This window comes from Lonchura striata, chromosome Z (genome assembly GCF_046129695.1).
Source record: "Lonchura striata isolate bLonStr1 chromosome Z, bLonStr1.mat, whole genome shotgun sequence".
Classification (NCBI taxonomy): Eukaryota; Metazoa; Chordata; class Aves; order Passeriformes; family Estrildidae; genus Lonchura; species Lonchura striata.
This window is the reverse complement of record NC_134642.1, coordinates 50,054,194-50,075,392: the sequence shown is the minus strand read 5'-3', so window position 1 is coordinate 50,075,392 and position 21,199 is coordinate 50,054,194. Positions and strand designations below refer to the sequence as shown.

The 21,199-nt window shown below is 39.9% G+C and overlaps 1 protein-coding gene across 4 annotated transcripts; it reads right to left on the bottom strand.

Annotated features, from left to right (window-relative positions):
• Positions 1-5,451: 5,451 nt before the first annotated feature.
• C9orf72 (C9orf72-SMCR8 complex subunit) lies at positions 5,452-20,745 on the bottom strand. Of its 4 annotated transcripts, none has more exons than XM_021529251.3 (11): positions 20,672-20,745; positions 18,751-19,236; positions 15,781-15,840; positions 14,778-14,873; positions 14,080-14,144; positions 13,215-13,287; positions 10,135-10,251; positions 9,146-9,423; positions 8,636-8,693; positions 8,100-8,209; positions 5,452-8,017 (listed from the first exon to the last, which is right to left on the bottom strand). In XM_021529251.3, exons 2-11 carry the CDS (start codon positions 19,192-19,194, stop codon positions 7,831-7,833), a joined length of 1,488 nt encoding a protein of 495 aa, XP_021384926.1. In that variant the 5' UTR covers positions 19,195-19,236; positions 20,672-20,745; the 3' UTR covers positions 5,452-7,830. The 4 variants fall into 4 exon arrangements, with proteins under 4 accessions (XP_021384926.1, XP_021384931.1, XP_021384928.1 ...); XM_021529256.2 differs by having other exon boundaries at positions 9,188-9,423; XM_021529253.3 differs by lacking the exon at positions 20,672-20,745 and adding an exon at positions 20,414-20,656.
• Positions 20,746-21,199: the final 454 nt, after the last annotated feature.

Here is a 21,199-nt window from a genome sequence, read left to right as displayed (position 1 = left end):
AGCCAAAGGAAAACATCTGGATCACGCTGGCGAAGTCCTTGCAGCAGAACAATCTCTGTTTGGCCATGGGCAATTGTTGAAACTCAAAATGTCTCTCAGACATTTTTAGAGGTTCCAGGCCTTGGTCAGAAGCATTTTAGACCCTGGCAGGCAGCTGGAAACAGCTGTGATTTTGAGTTTGAGCCATGGAATGAATTACCAACTTTGGAGGTGGAACAAGCAGTCACAAAAGGTTAGATAGCATAGTAAAAGTAGTTACAAAACAGAGGGGAATTTTTTTTAGTATTGTACAAGGGGGTTTTAGCACTTGTACAGGGAGGTTTTTACTTTGTACATGGGGGTCAGAAGTTCTAAGATGAGGAAAGTGAGCTGATCCTGTTCTTCCTCCTTCTTTTTCCTTGCCGCCATGTTCTTGGTGATGTTGGCACTCGCAGATTGGTTTAGAGTAGAAAAGCACTTTGTAATATAGGTAGTAGGTATTGGGGGAAAACTGTAAACATGTAATACGTAATATATCATGTAAAAGATAGCAGCAGGCCTGGGCGGGGGGAGAGAAGAAGAAGACAGCAGACAGAGAGGATGTCAGTGTGTGTGTGTGCCTCTGCCCGGGCCGCTGACCAAGCAGCCGTAGCCCGAGAGGACAATCTTTTAGATAACTAACAATAAACTGCCTTGAGACCAAACAGCAAGAGCCTGTGCAGTTTTCCTTGGAAGCACGGGTTGAAGGAGGAATTTCACCACCACATGGGACCCCAGAGTAAGGCTGGGGATCCCACAGGCAATGTGGACAATCCTTTGTCCACATGCCTGGTGGGGGTTCCCTTGGTAGCCGATGATTGGCCTGTCTCAAACACCGACCTGCTCTGAACCACAGGTAGATCTAACTCGGTCGATGCCTGGGATGAGTGGACCAAATTCTGCCTAATAGTAAGGAGGAACCCCAGGAATTGGACCAGCTGGGGTTCTCTACAGCCACCTATTGTGTCAAATTTTATTTTAGACGGCCAAGTCAAAATTGGCATGGAATTGACTTGGCCAAAAATACCTACCAGAAAGATGTGTCACCACTCAGCAAAAAATATAACAGCCAGACCTGGTGCAATTACACCAACCAGGTCATTTCAGTCTCGTCCATTTGTCCTAAGGCATTGCCCAGGGGAATGTTTCTTATTTGTGGGGACCGAGTATGGTTGCGAATCCCCTCTTGGCTCCAGGTGGGGCCCATGCAGCCTTGGCAAGCTTATTACCCTCACTCCGAATAGAACTCAAATTCTGGATTGGAAAAAAGAGAGGCAATTGGCTCGTTCCAAAAGATCTTATGTTCAATTCGATGTGAATTGTTATTCTGAAATTTACAATTGGGGCAAGACAAAGAGGGTCGCTGCTTCCATCTTTTTGCCATGGTATGCAGCAGCAAAGGCCCTCGGTGAGCTTTCTCACCTGGAGTGTTGGATAAGCAAGCATGCCAACGCCTTGTCTGCCGCTTTATCCAATCTATTGGCGGACGAGCAAACCACCAGGTATGCCACTCTTCAGAATAGGGCAGCAATCGATTTCCTGCTGCTTGCCTGTGGCCACAGCTGCTAGGACTTTGAGGGCTTGGGCTGTTTCAATCTATCATCAAGAAGCAACTCCATACTAGCCAACATCAGTGGATCCAGAGAGAAGTACAGAACATCAAAACAGACTTTGGCTGTGGACCCTGTCAACAAGCTTTTCTTGCAGTGGGGTGTTCCCAGGTGAGCGGCCTCCATTCTAAAAGGACTTTCATGGATTTTTCTTAATTATCATTATTATTTCCATCGCTCTCACTCTCTTCAAAAGGACTCTGGTTAAGCCTTTGGGGGATGTTTATTTAATAAAAAAATGGGGGAGATGTGGAAGGAGGTCCTGGGGACAGTCCACCTGGCATGCCCTGGGAGACCACCAGTGTGTAATTTCCCGCCTGCCCGGATGCCAATCATGTGTTATCCCTTCCCCCTGTTCAAGTCAATCATTGCTTGAGCTATCCCTTTGTTCGAGAATGTTCCCTGTTCTTTGCATCCTTATTAGTTCCCTCTTGGTAACCACTCCTACCCCTTGTTCCTATTGGTAATTACCCTGTCAGTCTTCCCCTGCTCCTCCCCTGAGCCTTCCCCTCATTGGTTGTTACATACCTGTAGTTATCATGCTGGCATGGTAGCGTGGAGGAAGGTTTTAGAAAGGCCTTGGGAATGGTAAACTGAGGTAAAAGATACATTTATGTATGCTCCACTGTCTTGGGAAAGTCCCACTTCAGCATTCCTCTGTAGACCCCCTTCTCCCCACCCCTGAGCAGTTCCTATTGGACCTGTCCCCTGGGGTGGTTCTGATGTGCCTTAGCTGAACACTGTCTCTGTTGTTTAGTCCTTATCTCTTAATTTTGCTGTATAAAACTGTATCTGGGCAATAGCCCAGGGCCTTTGGTCCCTGCAATGCTTCAGGCAATACAATCTCTCTGGACAAGCATACCATTGGTCTCTCTTGGTCTCTTTATCTCGAATCCTAGCGGTGACTGAGGCAACGCCAGAGCTCGGACCGTGCTTACCCTGGTAAGCCCAGGGCAGCGGGACCGTGGAAAATCCCGGCCCCGAGAGGGGACAGCTAGCCAGAGGGTCCCGGGGGGCCAGGGAGGGATGGGGGACAGCAGCAAGTGACCCCCGAGAGCAAAGTGGCGGTCGAAACATACCCAGACCCTCCTAAGCCTCTGCTGTTATATACCTCACCCCGCCCTCGGGACAGGGCTCTCAGAGCTTGCTCCCTTCCTGCGTGGCTGTCTCTCTGCACCCCCAACTTTGCTTCTCCCTCAATAAAGCCCTCTGGAAAATACAGCAATCTGAGTGTCATCCCACCTTGGTGGAAGCTTCATTCCAGCTATCCTGGCTTCTGTAGACCTGCCCACTGTGGTGCTCCCTGTGGGACTCCAGGCCAGGGCTGCCACATTCTCCTTGCTATAGACAGATGTTTCTACAAAAAGTCCTTATTAACCCTCATCTTTCAATTAGAGAACATGCTGTGATTAATTTTAACATGTGCACTAGACCCTATAGATGAAATATTCCTGATACTTTCTTTCTGGAATTCAAGTACTAGCATATCTCCATTTGCACTGGTGAGCCCAGGGCCACCTCAAAGCTTTTGGAGTGAAGTTCTGGTCAGAACAGACCAGACAATTCTATGAGCAACATTGATAGGAGCTGGCCTGGTCCAAACAGGGGTTTGGACCCTTACCCTCCAGAGGTCACTGCTCACCTATTTTCTCTGGGCCAAGGAAAAATGGTTGCAGATTGCCATCATAGGACACTTTGTGCTGGTAAGTACCTCAGAGGGTCTCCATTCCTATTCTTGCTCAGAGCAGGCTCAGCCCTGTGGTCAGACCAGGGCTTAGGATGTTATTTTGTGAAGCCTGGAAACCCCCCAGGTAAAGAATCAGCACCACCCCTCTGAGTGTATCCCCACTGCCCAGCTGTCCTCCTGGGCCATAAGATCACCAGGGCCTTCTCCCCAGAGCTGCCCATGGTCTCATGGCTTCCAGAGCACTGCCTGCCCAGGGCAGGGCTGCCTTTTCTGGTGCCCCAAGGATATAGGGAACTGATCCTTTCCTCCCACCCTGGTCCCTAGGGACAGCTGCCCTGCCCTTGTGCATGTTGAACAGCGATCCATGATTTGGCACCACCTACAAACCTGAAGGCCTTGGACACATTCTTGGGTCATGGATAGAGACATTGCACAAGACAAATTTCAGTGGAGACCCTTTGGGATCCCACAGGGCACCAGCCTCCAGTCATGTACGACCCAGTGGCCACCACATCTAAGCCCACCCAACATCAAATATATACAACCAACCAGATACATATTGCCCTTGTGGGGCACCCACCCCAACACCAGCTTGGCTACAGGGAGATTGTGGGAGGGTGCTGGAAGCCTTGCTGAAGTCAACCTGTTATATCCCATTCTCTACATCCTCAAATACAGTCATTTTATCACAAAATACAAGGAGGTGAATGAAGCATTGTTTACTTTGTCAGTCTATGCTGGTAACTCCCGATCACCTTTTCCTCCCTCATGTGGTAAAACATGAAGTCTAAGAGGACACATGGCATTATTTTGTTTTATACCCGAGTAAAACTGGTTAGCATGCATTTTCTCAGTCATTTGGATCTCTTCCAATTGTCAAAGGCCTCCTCCATCTATGTGACAATAAAGGTAGAAGTATCTAAGAGAAAGAAACAATTAACAGTTGCCATTCTGTGTAAAGTAATTTTCCTCTGATCTTTTGCTTTTAAAAGCTGCTCAATGCTAATCAAGCAATGCAGGGTACCTCTATTATTTTATTTAGAACTGAAGTCAGACTTGATGGCTGCTGTCAGGAATGTATCCTTTACTTCATACTTCTGAGCTTTAAGTGAAAGTCTTCTGCGTTTGAAACTTTTGGGCAGGCATATGAACAGCATGGCTTTGAGAAGTGAGAAAATTACTTCCTATATCTGAAGTATCATGTGAACAACCTTGCAAATAAGCAGATGCTGCCCTGGAACTTCCTTAGTGTTTTGCCCAAGTAGGAAGTGTAACAGGAGCTCTGTGTCAGGACACAGGCAAACAAGACAACCAAGTTCTACTCTTATGCAAAAGTCTGTTTTGCATACTAGTGAGTATCGCTTGTGCCTCCTTGCTGCTGAAGAGGATAAAGCACTTGCTTTGGAGGCTCTGATTAGACAACAGAGGGGACCACCCTGCCTGTTTGCTCTCATGTTCTGGATCACATTCCTTTGTGCTCACAGGTCTTGAGAACAGGAAGAGAAAGCTTTCTAACATTGTTTGCCAGTACCGAACTGAGTGCAGAAGTGGCACTCTGTATTGGTGTAACATACTGCTGGCTTAGAGATCAGAACATCACCAAAATGCCTATTCTGCTCTAGAATAAAGCTGACGTTACAACATACTGGTATATAGACAGGGACTATCCTCTGTGGTCCTAATAAGTAAGACATAACAGTGGATATCTTTCTGTGCTACCTTTTTAGGTGTGAAAAGACCAGGAATAATGTACTACTAAGAATACTTGAAAACAGTACTTCCTTTTCAAATCCAGAAGGAAGAAAAAAATTTGCCATGTTCTTTGAAATATAAGGAAATAAAATCCTGAAGAAAGGTATTCACTAACTGCTAGATAAAACACTTCTAACCTCTCACCTATGGGATTTAAAGTTTTTAAAATTCATAATTGAGTACATTGGTCTCAGCTTGAAATTACTAAGTCCTTAACAGAAATGAAGGAACTAAATAACATGTGACTTTCATTAGTGACCAGAACATCCAAGCATAACTTAACAAGAAGGAAGAAAGGTTTCTTCTTTAATTCAAAGCATAAAAGATAATGATGCTTTTAGATACAGAGCAGAAATTTTGTGAAAAACTCAGCAACAATTAAAGTCCAAAAATTGTGCATGAATTTTATTACTTTGTTTCCCGAGTTAGATTTACAACAAAACATGCAGACACATTTAACAATGTACTTCACTATACATTCTGCACTTGTGACAATGCGCAACAAAAGCAGCAATTGATTTTCCAGGTTTTAACAACTTAGAAAAGTAAAAGAATCTTCAGTAAATAAAAGCTTCACTGTTATAGTGTCAGTGTTGAGTTTCCAATGCTTATTAAGCTGAAAGGATTAATTTCAGCAGCAAATTTAAAGTTTTTATATTTTTACACAACTTCTGCATTAGAGATTTTGGCAGTGTTTTCATTTCTTTCACTATTTACCCATGAGAGTAATAACTTAAGCACATTCAGGCTCTAATGTCTTGATTGAAAACATAAAAGGGAGCAGTAATGGTAGAATGACAAACAATCGCAGCACAAGTAACATGTAATTCTAACAAATTCCTCTGATGAATTACCAAGCTTAGTGCAAGAGTTACACAAGCATGTACAGCAAAAAGATGGCTGCAGAAAATGTCAGTCCTTTTGCAACCTGGTAACACTGATGGTGCAGACTCACAAAAATAGTGTGCAGATGAGGTTCAATTTCACATCTTTTAGAGGCTATAAATATTTTATTGAGAATCTTTTGTCTTTCAGGAAATGTAAGGGAATTTTGGGCATCTAAATAAAGGATGGTATTTATTTTAAAATCTGAATTTTAGACGTTTCAGGAAAAATGTGAATCTAACTTCTAACTTTTCAGCCACACTGTGTGAAAGTAATGCTAAAAAGCTATCTTGAAACCAGAAACCTATTTACAAAGGAGAGTTATAAACCAGGTAAGCTATAAAGCAACCATGGTTTCTCCAATCAGTGCAGCTCTCTCCCTTTTCCAATGAATACTGAGTTATGACTTTATGCTGAAACACGACAGAAATAAATTCCTATACCTGTCCAAAAAGGGCAGAAATACATCAATCTGCAGTACAGATATACCTCTTATTTATGGGTAAAAAAAAAGTCTAGATTCACCTCACACTGCACTGCTCTACATGCTACTGAGAAAGAAAGGTTGAGACAGACCAATAGAAAATGTGTTCTGATTTTCTAGCTAGATTGGAGATATGCTAGGCTGAACTAAGAAGATAGGTAAGCTTAATGACAAGAGTTAACTTACTAAAATATTAACTGCATTAGTTCATAGCCATGCACATCTCTAAATTAAGGATTACTAAATATATTAATGGTGAAGTAAATGAAAAGAAAATACTGTTTTATCTTTTAGCTTGGCTATCACCTTGATGTTCTTTGGAAGGGTCTAATCTGAATATTTACTGTGAATATTCTGTCAAGATTAATCTTTAATCTGAATATTTTGTCAAGCATTGGAACAGTCTGCCCAGGAAGTGGTAGAATCACTGTCCCTGGAAGAGCTTCAAAAAATGTGTAGATGTGGTATTTAAGAACAAGGTTTATAGGTGGACCTGGCAGTTCTGGGTTAATGGTTGGACTCAATGATCTTGAAGGTCTTTTCCATTCTCAATGATTCTATGAACCTCACAGAAACTGACAGTGCAACTAGCAGTAGCAGTTTACACACAGAAGGACTGGCAACTGCTGTGGAATGACACGAGTCTTCTGTTTTGTATTTTGCAAGACCTCAGTTAGCTGATGACTGATCACTCCACTGCAGGACAGTCCAGAAATATATAAAAGGAGTATCCTGGTTGGCACTTCCATGCACAGAGCTGCTTGAGTAATGATCTAATTCCCTTGTGCAAACTACTGCTATTTAAGCTGCAAATAATCAACAGTGCACTCAGAAATAGCACTTTGTAGTATATTAAAAACTGCAAATATGTTTAAATGGTCTAAAGGAAGAAGGCAGTAGTGTTAAAAGAGTAAAAGTAGTATTTGAGATTTTCATAAGAATCACATACGTACAGATTTAAAAAGTCTGCAACTCTTGGAAGGTGCATTTTCTGCAACCTCCATGGTTAGTGAGGACATTGAAAATACTGACACAGCAGAACAGGGAAAATCTGATGCACACCTGAAAGATGTTTCTGGGGAATAAAAATTAAAATGCTTCCTTTTATGATACACCAAAACATATCCACATTTATCCACTAAGCCAATATGGCCAAGGAATCTCTGTTAACCTCTCATAACATTTACAATTAAAAAAACACACAGAAGAGACCAATTAATTAAAGTCATGCATATCTAGCTAAGCTGAAATTCCCTCTAACAAGACCCCTACTGCTTGAGACACACGTCAATGTTACTGCGCACCTGATGCTTCACCCTCAGTCAACCTGTGTGGGGGTCCCACTGACAGATTTCATGCTCTGCAGGACTGCAATAGCAGATGCAGGGAAGACATTAAAATGTCATAAGCATGTCACGTTCTTGTACACTAGTGTAGAACGGCCTCCCAAAGATAAAGGAGTGTAGACCTGGTTTAATCTTCTCAGCCAAAGCCATTATTATGTTAAGATCGCCCTCTGCTGTTAAGTCGAGATCTATCTTTAAGCTACGAAGAGACTTAAAAGGTTTTTTGCCTTTTTGCCTGCAAGGAAATAAAAACATGTGTTTTAAAAAAGAACAAAAGAAATTTCTCTAAATCTGCTTTCCTTTATCTGTTCACTTACGTGTCATCCTCTATGTACTTTATTAAAGTTAAGGCTTTTCTGTGAAGCACTAGCAGGAATTGGGCAAGAAAAGTACTCCTTAGAGACAAGCCAGGCTTCAGGTGAAAGATCTGTTAAAAATTAAGAATATTAGGTAGACATCCTTAATTATAGCAAAGGAAGCAAATAACATCAGATTTGTACATAGTCAGCATGCTTTCTATGTTTTCTGTCTGCTTAGATACAATAAATGAAGCTGTATTACAATTCTGTTTGGATAATTATCTGAAATTACTCCCAGTCAGGTAGTTTTTGAAATAGTGTATTTATAGACACTGTTGCACAGCAATACAAAATGTCCCTTGTTTTTCATACTTAAGCAGGAGTTTCAGTTTTATATCAATATTTTTATTTCTACTTATGTAGAGAAGAATCACAGCAGTAGTGTGAAGAAAAGCTACCAAATACAATTTATGTATTTGTGTTAAATTATCTGTTACTAGGGGTCGAAGTCGTGAACTGTGTTTCTTTTTTTTTCTGAAAAAAGCAACAATTACCTGATCCAGGAAGGCTTTTACTAATGTATCTCTATGCACGATATCTTGAAAGATGTTTCTGTAGAAAGGTAACAGATGAACGCGTGAATTAATGTGGTAGTAAGGAATATTAACCTTCTAGGAGTTGAGACTATAGCATTACTGCTGATAGTCTGATTGAAATTAAAAGTCAATTTAAAATTGTGGCAAATTACAATTCTGGTATTTTTAAATATAACTCAGAATTTTAAAGCACTCAGGTGAAATTAACTAAATGCAGGAAAGCCACTGGTCTCTGTCAAATACCATTAGCTCTATTATACCCCTAATTAAAACAGGCAATAAAATTAACATGACATGGTCAGAATTATCACTGAAAATTAAATTCAATAGTATTTCATACAACCAAACTACTGAAGAACCTAGTAAATTCTGCCAAAACATTTGTAACTACCAGAACTGAAGATTTTTTGCTTTTAAGAAGCTCCATGTATTTTATTAGCAAGTAGACTCTGTACTCTACACTCTTACCCCAAGTCAAGTAACTTCGTGAGATGTGAGAAGAATACATACAAATCAGGTGTGAAACTCTCATCTGTGTGGATAATAAGATCTTGAGACATTTCCTCATCTGAATTAGCTCTCCAAAATGCTGTCAGCTCAGATCTCATGTATCGTCGTTGGTTATAGATGTGTTCATGACAAGGGGGCATCTGCTTCACTGTATTGACGTCCACATCTATATGTGTAGTAGGGTATGGGGCATACATTACTTGACGGAAGGGCAACACAAAGCTTCCTGTTGCATCCTGTTTTAGTGGGAAAAAAACTCCTTATTTTAGTTAAAAACATGAGGCTGTACTGGGACAAAACAGTATTAAAATATCATGCCTACATTTTATAACCCATTTGTTCAAATGTATTTTGTTTGGGACAACTGGTGGTTGTACTGCAGGAATAAAACCTTAATACTGGAAGATTTCCTTAACAAAAAGGTGAAAACAGTTATGGAGGTGGCCTGTATATTACAGTATTGCATCACCTGGTTTATGAGCCCATTAGCATTACAATATTATAATTGCCTGGTAAGTTCTGACTGCTTACTAGAGAAAGGAGCATTATTTTTCTAGTCATCTTCACTCATTACTGTTTAAAATACTTGGAAACTCCAGGCCTGATATGACTGTCCTGCCTCGGTTTTGCTAAAACACAAAAACTTAAATGACTTTTGGAATTCTAGCCCCAAGCAGACAAGAGCATATTATTATTGTACCTCAAAGTACAGGAACAATCCTGAGCAATCCACAAGAAACAGATGTGTCATAAAAAGATTGCCTTACAATTTTAAGATGAAGATAATTAAAAGGAAAGTTACAATGCCAAAAAAAAATTACATAAAGGGATGATAACACATGTTTTTGAACATGAATGTATGTATGTGTGTGCATATCATATGCAAAAACATACACTGAATAATGTTCTTAAACTACAGAAGAACAGAACTTTCTAAGCTTACTTACTTTGAGTAAGCCTTGAACAAAAAGTCCTGACTCATATTTGAAAGAGGACTCACTTCTACAGAGTCTGGAACACTTCCGCTCAGATGGTGTGAGAAACAGGCACAACGTTCTAACAATCTGCATTAAAAAGAATAGTTTTGAAAAACATGAAAATGTAAGAAAATAAGTCTGACTAGACTGTGTATTGAAATGCCTTGTATTAGGCATTTCAAATTATGAATAAAAGAGTTCACCATGCTTATCAGAAAAGCCAAAACTTTATGAGAGGCCACAGAACAGTGACATACTTACTTTTACTTATTTTTTAATTACTGGTGCTGTAAGTCATACCACTCCAACTTCTTGTCAAATGATGAAAAACTCCTACATATTCTTGCAACCAAGTTTGTTTTTTACCTGATTATGTAGAACAAATCACTTTTCTATTCTACATATTTCTTTTAATAAACATAAGTTACTGTGATTACTCTCCTAGCCTTTCAAGCCTGTTATTTTGTTCATTCCATATTGAAATAGCAGTTATTTGTGTCTCAAATCAGGCACAGTCAACTCTGTAAATAAGCATTGATGCTTATTTCCTCAGTAATTTCCTTAAACTCTCTACTACAATGAACACAGGTACTTCATCACCCATCTTCAAACTTCTGAGCCGAAATAGGTAAGAGTATCAGACCAAATACCACACATATTCCCTGCTAATATTTCAGTCTTAACCTGTGGTGTCTTATCTGTGTCTGTAAGATATTTGAAAAGGCTCTATCCTTGCACAAGATGTATCTGCAGTACCTAAAACAACGACAACATAATTTCTGACACTTTTTGTCACAGTATGCCACAAGTGCTTTTCTTTTTTTTTACTTTGAGGCAAGCTGAAATATGCTATTAAGAAAACAGTTACTTCAGAAGAGCTGTACTGTGACACAAGGAGCATGCTGCTGCTAAGAACGTGTACAGAATTAATTTATGAAATTTATGCCCTGGATGTATCTTGAGGCTCACAATCTTTTACACTGCTTTTTCCTATACTGTCTAGCTTATTGATATATTTTTTTACATATTCATAACCATTTAGACATTAGGTCCTTCTTATTAACTACTGAATGATGCATAAGTTTTTTATAACTACTTGAACTTCTAACATTTCCTCTTGTTTTATATACAGCATATGTGTGTACATATATAACACTTCCCTTAAGCATATAACATTTCCAGTAACTTAATTGTATATAAATCTTAAATCTCTGAAACAATACTTATTAACTATGGTTAGCTGTGATTGCAGCTAAGATCTGAGAATTTTCTTTTCTCTGGTTTGCCTGTTGCTTGCAGGCATCCACATTTGCTGTTGATTTGATCAGTCCTGGTAATATACATGAAACAGTGCATTCCCTCTGCCCCAATTTTTATGAAACATAATTAACTGTTTATTTCAAAACATAGGTTTACTAAAGGTACTTTTACTTTTTTTAAAAAACTATTATATTTCATTAAGGCAAGAAGCCCTTCATGCTGTAAAATACATAATATATAGCATGTATAGTCTACAAGCAATATATAATTTATTCAGCAGACCCACGGTTCGTAGTTTTTTTATTTCACATTGAAGAAAAAGACACAGGTTCCACAAAACATCAGCAGCTCATGACACAGAAGCCAGTTTACTGCCAGTGCAGGAGAAATTATGGAGACACTAATTATTTAAGAGCATACAGACAATACCCAATGACATGGGTATTGTCTGTATACTCACCACTGGCAGTGTTCCCTAGAGCTCAGTTCTGGGACTGGTTCATGATTCAACATCTTTACTGATGATCTGGATGTGGGGATTGAGTGTACCCTCAGTCAGTTTGCAGATGACAACAAGCTGGGCAGGAGTGCTGATCTGCTCAAGGGTAGGAAGGCTCTGCAAAAAGACCTGATCAGACAGACTTGATTAATGGGCCAAGGACAAACTGCATAAAGTGCAAAAAGGCAAGTGCTGCAGAACTCAAGGTTCTGCCCTTGGGTTACAACAATCCCATGCAGCACTACAGGCTGTGAGCAGAGTCACTCGAGGGCTGTTCAGGAGAAAGGGACCGGGGGTGCTGGTTGACAGCCAGCTTTAAATAAGTCAGCAGTGTGCCCAGGTAATGACAAAGGCCAATGGCATTCCTGGCCAGTATCAACAGGATATTGTGGCCAGCAGGTCCAGGACAGTGATTATCCCCCTGTACTTGGTTCTCGTGAGACCACAGCTCAAGCGCTGTCTTTACTTCTGGGCCTCTCTCTTCAAAAAGGACAATGAAATGCTGGAGTGTGTACAGAGAAGGGCAACAAGGCTCATGAAAGGACTAGAAAACATGTCTTAAGAGGAATAGCTATTTAGCCTTGAGGAAAGGAGGCTTGGGTGACCTTATCACTCTCAACAGCTCCCTGAAAGGAGGGTGCAGTGAGGTAAGGAAAAGTCCCTCCTGTGTCTCCAGTCTCTGCTGTGCCTGCAGTGAGAGGACAAGAGGAAATGGCCTTAAAATAAGACAGGGGAGATTTAGATTAATTATTATAAAGAAAATTTTCACTGTGTTCAGTGCTGTCAGGCACTTGAATAGGCTTCCCAGGGAGGTGGTGGAGATGCTGGGTGTTTAAGAGGCATCTGCATCTGGTGCTGGATGATGTGGTCAAGTGGTTTAGGGATTACAGTGGCAGTGCCAGGTGGATGGTTGGACTGGATAACCTTAAAGGTCTCTTCCAAGTTTGATCATTCTGTGATTCTGTGACATAGTTGAAATGGACAAGTCAATCAGGTCTCTTTGATTTGTGTATTTTTTAGCTGAAAAACCTGATTTTAAAAGCTCAGACTTATTTACTACTCATTTATGTACTATATGAGTCAAATACATTGATTTTCTTATGGTTGTCATAATACAACTGAAAGGCAATTTTCTGGCAGAATTCTCATCTGCTAGACCAGTCAATTGAAGATAGCCAGACAACAGTACTCCCTTCTTCTTCAGCCTCAAGAATGTTTATAGATTAACTTTGTTCCAAGTAACACTTCTAATAATCAGCATTTAAATTCAGTTTCTTGGAAAATATGTTACCTTATTAACTTTTTCTGCACTGCTTCCTACAACTACAGAACAACCACAGGTCTGTAGGTGAGAACTAATTGCACTGCAAGTAAAAACAGACATAGGTTAATACATTTAATCAGATTTTTCAAATTAAACAAGTGTCACCTCCACAAGAAGAGAAGTGTTTCAAGTATAAATATAGCCTACATGCCCAAAACCATAGGACTTTAAACAGCAGCACAGGTTACTGCTGAAATCCAAAAGTTCAATGGTTTCTTCAGTATTCCAAGCACACGTGATGGTGTATAAATAGATGGCACCAAGCACTACATATTTGAATGCAGTTATGCAGCAGATACAAAGAAAGGTAACAGAACATCAGTTAAAACTTATTAAATACACTATCCCACAGGAAGCAACCAAGTTGCTCTCAAGTTCAACTATTTCCACTTAAAAATTAAAAAGAGGGGAAAAGAGGAATACACAACTCAACAATAAGCATGCTATATGCCATACCATTAAGGACTCTTATTTAGAATTTACGCACAACCCAGGTTTTTTGCTATTTTAAAAAATGCAAGACTTTGACTTAAGAGTCTTATAAAATTAAATGTAAGTATCAAAGAAGAACATGTATTGGACAGGAATTCTATTATTACACAAATAATGCTGCAGCAGCTATTAGCCCAGAACCATTATTTTAAAATGACCGAAACTTTACAACATTTTATTAACAAAAATCTCAAAAAGCCAAATACATGTCATTATTCCCCCTCCTATAAAGAAATCTATTCTAATCCATGTCCACATGCACATGCAGATAGATACATTTAGATGCATACACAAGTTTAAATATTTTTACTACAGCATAAATCAAAACTGAATTTCATACTTGAGGAGAAAGCCTTCATGGCAACTATCCCCAATGTCATCATCATTTAGTACTGTGTCACTTATCTGAAATGCAAGTAAATATAAAAAAAAGTTAGACAAGAATCTGATCACCTTCCAATTAATTGACTTTCACTTTGATACACGGGAACTGTTTGAAAACTATTCAATTTAAGTTGTAAAGCTTCCCCAAAAAGAATAATCTTAAGAAGACCTGTCTTCTGACAAAGCATTTTGAAAATGAGAAAGTCACTTGATTATTAAGTCTTCACCAGTCACAAGTCAAGTTTCTCCTAGTGTTCTTTTTCTATAAAAAATGTCCAGAATACTTTAGATTAGTGCATGTCGTATCACTTCTACTTCTTCCATGAGAACACTATAATGCGCTGAAACAGGTATCAGCATCAAATACATTAATCTGCCCATTAATTTTGGTTTGCATCGAACTGCCTTTCCATTCATATAATGACATCACCCTATGCAGTCAATTTTGCTAAGTGATGATCATAAAAAATACTGCCATGTATTACACCACTTAGGAGAACTTGATGTGAAGCAACAGAAGTATATAAGAATTTAGAAAAACGGGTATTTTCTCTGGCAAAGTGAGTACCAAAGTAAAGGACCAAAGCTATGTTTTATCCAGAGGGAGAAAGTCACTTTTCAAAAATTCAGAATAAAAATAAAATAAGAACTTACATCTATTTCTTCTGGAACACTGTGTGATTTCATAGATGAAAGGAGTTCCATTACAGGAATGACTTCTCCTGTCAGCATTGGAATGATGCTCTGACCCTGAACAATAAATAAGATGCTTGAAGTAAAATCACATTGGGTAGTATTAGAAGTTACTACTAACGTGAACTTGCATTATTACATGCAAAACATCATTAACTTCCTACTGCTTGGAAGGGTAGTATGAGCAGAAACTGATGCACAGACTTCTGGGCTTTGCTCATCAATAATTATAAACTGGAAACATATATTTGGCTTCTCAACATCACACCTAAAATGTGTATATGGGTCTTATGCTAATTTTTATTATTAGTTTTGATTGGCCTAGACAACAAGTATTTGATGTCAGATAATTTGATCATACTACGTTACTTGCGATCACTGTTAAACATTTTATGTTCAAGTCTGATCTTGTAACAATGACTGGAAACCAAAACCAGACATATTACTCATTAACATACAAAAATAATCTCCTGACTTATTTATCACAAGAAAAAGAAGACACAGTTTCATATTTAGAGTTTCCAAAATCAAATTATTTTCACAGTCTCATACATTAAGTCTCCAAGCATATTTCAACATGACTGACTCCATATGTCTCTGTAATTCTACACCTAACCTAATGGAAAAACAACTTTGATAGGAGGCTGGCATGACTCAATGGAAGCTGGTAGCTTTAGACAACTTTGAGTTCAAGTTAATGAGTTTCCTTTTCTGAAAGGTAATATTCTTCACAAATTTCTGCTTTATCCTTAAAATGATGAAATATATTTTCCTTTAATTTGATCACAGCTTCCATCATCCTATCTTCATAAACATTGCCTAGTGTGCATGTCACATTATTGGACAGTCTAATGCATCATCCTGGATCCCAAAAATAAGAAGCAACACCAACTTCTACAGTTATCTGAGGCAGTCAAATGATTTTGCAATGGTGTTACATATGCATCCACCAGATGGCCCTTACCTGATCCTCCATTCTTTCTGTGCCTTCCAAGACAATCTTCTGGAAATGTTCTTGCCTCTCCTGAGCAAGAGAAGCAGTTAAATATAAATGCTCTGACATTTGTTCATGTATGTATGCACACACCAGTCACTCAGTACAGTTTCTTCCCTGCAGAGTCATGCTTCTTACATTCAAATTTTGATGTTCAAGTATTTTCTTTACAGAGTTGACTTTAGGAGGAAGTAATGTCATCAAACACAGATCAAACTCCCCACTCTGCCCTCCACTGCACATCTCCCATGTTTGAGCCAGAAAGGAAGGTTTTGATGACAATGTCAAAACACTTTTGTCATTACAGATCATGAAAATGCCAGATGAACAGGTTATGGTGAAGAATTCCAATTTATGTATGGATTTTTATTTTCAGATGGATACAGTATAAAATGAGGATTCCTGATGCAACAGGAAAAAAGATCTTCAGAATGAGAAAAATTATTTGACTGGGAAGGGTGGGAAACAAAAGACTTTCCCCCCCACCCTCCCCCACCTCTTGAGGCTTAAAAGCCTTCAAAACATTGTTTTACAACCAAGTACAGGAGACATGAAACCTCAAAGTACACAAAACAATGTACAAGTGGCTGAACAAAGCTCTGAAAATAGACATAGCAGCAGCTGAATACTAAACTGTATTTAAAATGAACTTACAATGGAATGAAGTTATTATTCACAAAGAGACCTTGGCAGCATCAATACAAGTCACAAAAAATAGCAGACACTGGGAGAACTAATGATATCTTTTGCTAGATGCTGATAGGTTATTGTATTTTTATTGGTTAATCATTAGTTTCCAGTGACCGACGTACTCAGAGTTAATCAACTTAAATGTGAAAAGAGTTTGCAAGAGGTTTTTTTGAGCAGATGAATAGGGAATAAGCTAAAGTAGTTTGCCCTTAAACAGCAATGTAACTTTTCTAACCATCTAAAAGAAGCATCAGTGAAAACAATATTGGAACAAGGTAGATTCCTTCAGGGCACCTCCACCAGAGGTGGAGTCGGAGAAGGAAGACATCCTTAAGAGTATTTTTAAAAACTTAGTCTTCTTGAAGTTAAGGCTGAACAAATGTTGTAAGCCACTTCTTTTCAAAAAATATAACTGTTGAAATTATTAGACAAACATACAAAGCATAAATTGGAGTAGGTGAATGGAGTTTCTAATCCCATATTCATGACTTGCTCAGAGTCGCCTAACCCTAACCCTAACCCTATGCCAGTCTGAACACTACTCCATGTTTCTCCTAATTCTTGAGTTCAAAAGGCTTCTTCTCATCTCAAGTCTAGCTGAAAATGTTTTCTGACTCTACACAGAAGTAATGAAACCTAATATTCACAAATACTAGAACATCCAGAACAGATATAGATAGGACTTGATAATTTTTTTTATTTGTTGTACATTACCATAGGTGCTAAAATGCCTCAAAATGCAAACTACAGAAGGAAGCAGTTTTAATTTATTTTCATAGTTACAATTATTCACCAAAGCATGCCTAAATTTCAATCTACATTTTCCAAGCAGTTTTCTCTTTTCTGAATGAAACTGAAAAACTGCAGATATATGCAGGGATCTCTGCTTTTCCTCAAAAAAAAAAAGTAATAAGTATCTATTTCAGAATTCAGAATGTATTGCTGTCTCAGCTAATTCAAGTGACCTACCTGCTCAAAAAAAAAAAAAAAAAAAAATTATTCTTAATGCTGCTTGTAGGTCACTTCTACTGTGAAAACATACTGGTATGGAGCAATATCTAAAAACTCAGAAAATGTATTACAGCTAAAAATGATGGATAATTCGTATTTGACTGCTTACATTGGAAGTCAGAACAGAGGACACTAAATGAAAGAAGCAATGTAATCAGGAACTTAAGACAGCATTCACTTACATTAAAACCCCTAACATTTAACAGAGTTCTAAAAGACTAAATAAGGAATTAAATATTTGTGTTTCTGCTATATTGAGAAAGAACTTTATGTACTATCCTTCCTCTGAAAAGTAAACCCCAGAAAGTATGAAAAGTCAGTGTTTCAAAAAGCACTACCAGCCATAATCAGGCAATACAGCAAAAAGGAAACACCACCACAAAAACAGTATCAGTTTATTATTTCTGTAGTTAGTTCAGGTAAGAGCATTCAAAGAGTAAGTTTAAAGTATGTTGACTACAGGCCTTAGAACAGAAGATACCAGACAAATGTGCATCACCATATTGATTATAGCTGATGGGCTCTAAGGCAGCTTGGACTCCATGAAGATGACAAAAAATTAATTTTTACCATCAGACTGTTATTTAGTTTCAAGAAATATACATAAAAGATTTCACATAATAAGGCAATATCCATGATTTACCCAAAGGTCAGAGTTCTAACGCTTACGAAAAATTTAGCATGTTTTCCTTTTTGAGTTTCAGGAATAGAAATATTTGGACTAAAGCAGTTGTACCTTTGTAGATATCCCTTTAGTTCCACACAGTTCAAGTCCTGACAAACTGTTTCTTAACACCCTCTTCTTTAAAAATAAACATGTAACAGGAATGAAAAGATTAACTGCATCAGTTCCCTTTTCTGGACCTCAACAAGGAAAACAACAATTTGAAACACAGTAAATTTACAATTATACCTAGTTTAAATACACAAGTTAACACAATGAAAGCAACAATTTAGATGAAATTTGGAAAGATAAAAACTGTACAGGAAACCCCTTTCAGCTTCAAGTCTCATAGAGGCTATATAGTATCACCAGGACAATCCCATAGCTAAAAATCCCAGCCTAGAATTTGCTGATTTATAATCTGATAATCTTTAACCTTCAAAATTGTATAGAGACCAGCCTTTTCTGAATTTGTGTTTCCTGGACTCCACGTAACAGATGTCACAGCATCTCAATTTTTGCTTCTGCACAAAGACAATCTAACAATTATTGTAAGTAATGAACAATAAACTTACCTTATGCATCCATATCCTTCCTTTCCTTATAATATGTGTTAACCTATCCACGCACACTCTGTGAAGTGGCAGGTAGAAACCAAGTTCACTTTGTGGAAGTATAATTGATAGTCCATATGTGCTTCTGTCTCCATTGCAGTTCCCATCAAAGATTAATGACACAATGATTACTCTTTTTTCAGCCAAAACAAAGAACTTCACATCTATTGCACCACTTTCTGCATTCCGAAGTATTTCTCCATTCAGGGTGTGGTTAGCGAGAAAAGTTATTTCACCATCACTGAGATGTACCTGTTCTGTCTTTGGAGCCCAGATGTGCCGCACTCGGGGGCCAAGAATATTATCCCAGTAAGCAAAAGTGGCAGCTAATAATGGTGACTCGCCAGTCAAAGAAATCTCTGTCTTAGCAACTGCAGGAGATGGTGGTGGACAAAGAGTTGACATGCCTGCTTCCTCTCTCTTGTCTAACTAAAATTCTTACATTACCTAAAAAAAAAAAAAGGTAGGAAAAGAAAGAGCAGAGGTCATTATCTCTTCTTCTTTTTACATGGGCACATAGTGACAGGACTTGTTTTAAACCAAGACTAGAAATATTTAGATTAGATATTAGAAAGTAATTCTTTACCGTGGCGGCGGTGATGTACTGTAAAAAGATGCCCAGAGAAGTGGATGCCCACTCCCTAGCAACGCTCAAGGCCAGGCTGGATGGAGTACTGAGCAACACTATTTAGTGGGATGGTGTGCCTGCCCAGAGCAGGGGGCATTGGAACTACATCATCTTTAAGGTCCCTTTCAATCAAAGCCTTTCCACAATTCTTTTCTTTCCAAATGACATTTTCAAGAGGCAATTTGGCTTCTTCACCCAAGATTTCATCATAGACTTCTTTCAGGAAGGAAGTTTGTATATATACAGACATTTGTTTCACATAAAAAGGTGGCACACTTTACAATCATTAGTCAGACCTCAAATGCCCTTTACTCACTAGAGAAGTATGATGAACTTGCACAACATACAGCTTGTGTACATAAAATGACTCAATAAATCTATCCTTTACATCACATGCAGGGTCTTACGATACAAGTGCTCAGCACTTTATAGAACATATGGACAGATTAACTTCTTGTGTGGACACAATCCCTGAACATCCTCCCTAGCTGTTTCCACCAACTCTACAGTTTCCCCATGCTGATGAGGCTGCAAAAGGTTAACAGGAAGTTCCATCTTCCCTAAAAGTTAGGCTAGAGTCACAGGAAGATATGAAATAAAAAACGTTTGCAAACAAATTCAACCAAGGACAGAAAACTGTAACAGCTCGAACCCACCCATATTGAGGAAAACCTCTCATAAGCAGTTAGCAACTTTACTCTCCTTAATGCCTGCAGCACTGCAGATGACAGCAGCAGGTAATCCCACCCGGGACCAACGGAGCAGGAACACACAGCGTACTAGCACAGCTTAACTCGCCAGAGCTCTGTATCTGAAGTTCTTTTTTCTTTATCACCTCACAACAGAAGTGTAAAACCTCTTTCGCTCCGGCTTCTCAGGAGGCAGCGGTGCCCCGCCCGAGGGGCAGCCGGGAAGCCAAGGCCATCTGACTTGGCTATCTGACGCCGTGACTTTACGATTTTCAGGGAAGACACGGTGCCAGCCACACACACTGACCCCTTGCACCCACGGGCCGACCAGTGGCTCGCTTTCACCACTGCCTCTCCATCGCGGCTGCGACCACCTCGGCGGCGGCGGCACCTCCGCCTTCCCGGCCCGGATCAGGCCCATGTCGCACCGTCCGGATCTGGTCTGAGCCTCTCGCGGAGGCGGCTGCGAGATGGCCCCGCTCCTTTCGCCGCAAAGCAGAGGGGCCGCTAACATCACCCTCAGAGCCAGCACAGTCCCACCGCCCCTGCACCGCGCCCGCCTCACCTCGGCTCCGGCCGCTGGCCTGCGCCTGCGCCGCTCCACCCCTGACGCACACCGCGGGCTCCGCAGGCGCGGCACCGCCCCGGGCTGGGGGCGCCGCGCCGGCGTGACCGCGCCGGTCCGAGCCGTGCGGAGCCGTGCCGGCGTGGCCGCCCCGGGCCGGGGGAGCCGTGCCGGTGTATCGCTGGCAGGACGAGTGGCTCGCGTCTGGCGGGTCACAGTGTAAGAAAACAGGCCCAACCGAGTGTAGTTTGTGGAGGAGGCCAAAAGACGAAACTGCATTGTGCCAGGAGCATCCGGCACAATTTATGGAGGGCCTTTTAGACCTAAAAGAGGAAGTTGGTAATGACGGAATTGGATTAGTATATTTATATATAGTATAGTGCATGCCGAATGGTGAAGGTGAGAGGGTTTGGTTTAGTGTAGCAGGTACGTGGTGAGTATCTGTAGTCCTCTTACCTTATCAGCAGTCCTGTCTGGGAGCTTGTGCGGAAGCCAGAGAGAAACTAATAATTAGGAATTTTAGGGATA

Coding starts and splice junctions, on each gene's coding strand:
- C9orf72 (XM_021529251.3), bottom strand. CDS start 19,194: ATGTCAACTCTTTGTCCACCACCATCTCCTGCAGTTGCTAAGACAGAG. Junction 15,841..18,750: donor GAAGGATATGGATGCATAAG/GTAAGTTTATTG, acceptor TCTCTTGCTCAG/GAGAGGCAAGAACATTTCCA. Junction 13,288..14,079: donor CATGAAGGCTTTCTCCTCAA/GTATGAAATTCA, acceptor TTTTACTTGCAG/TGCAATTAGTTCTCACCTAC.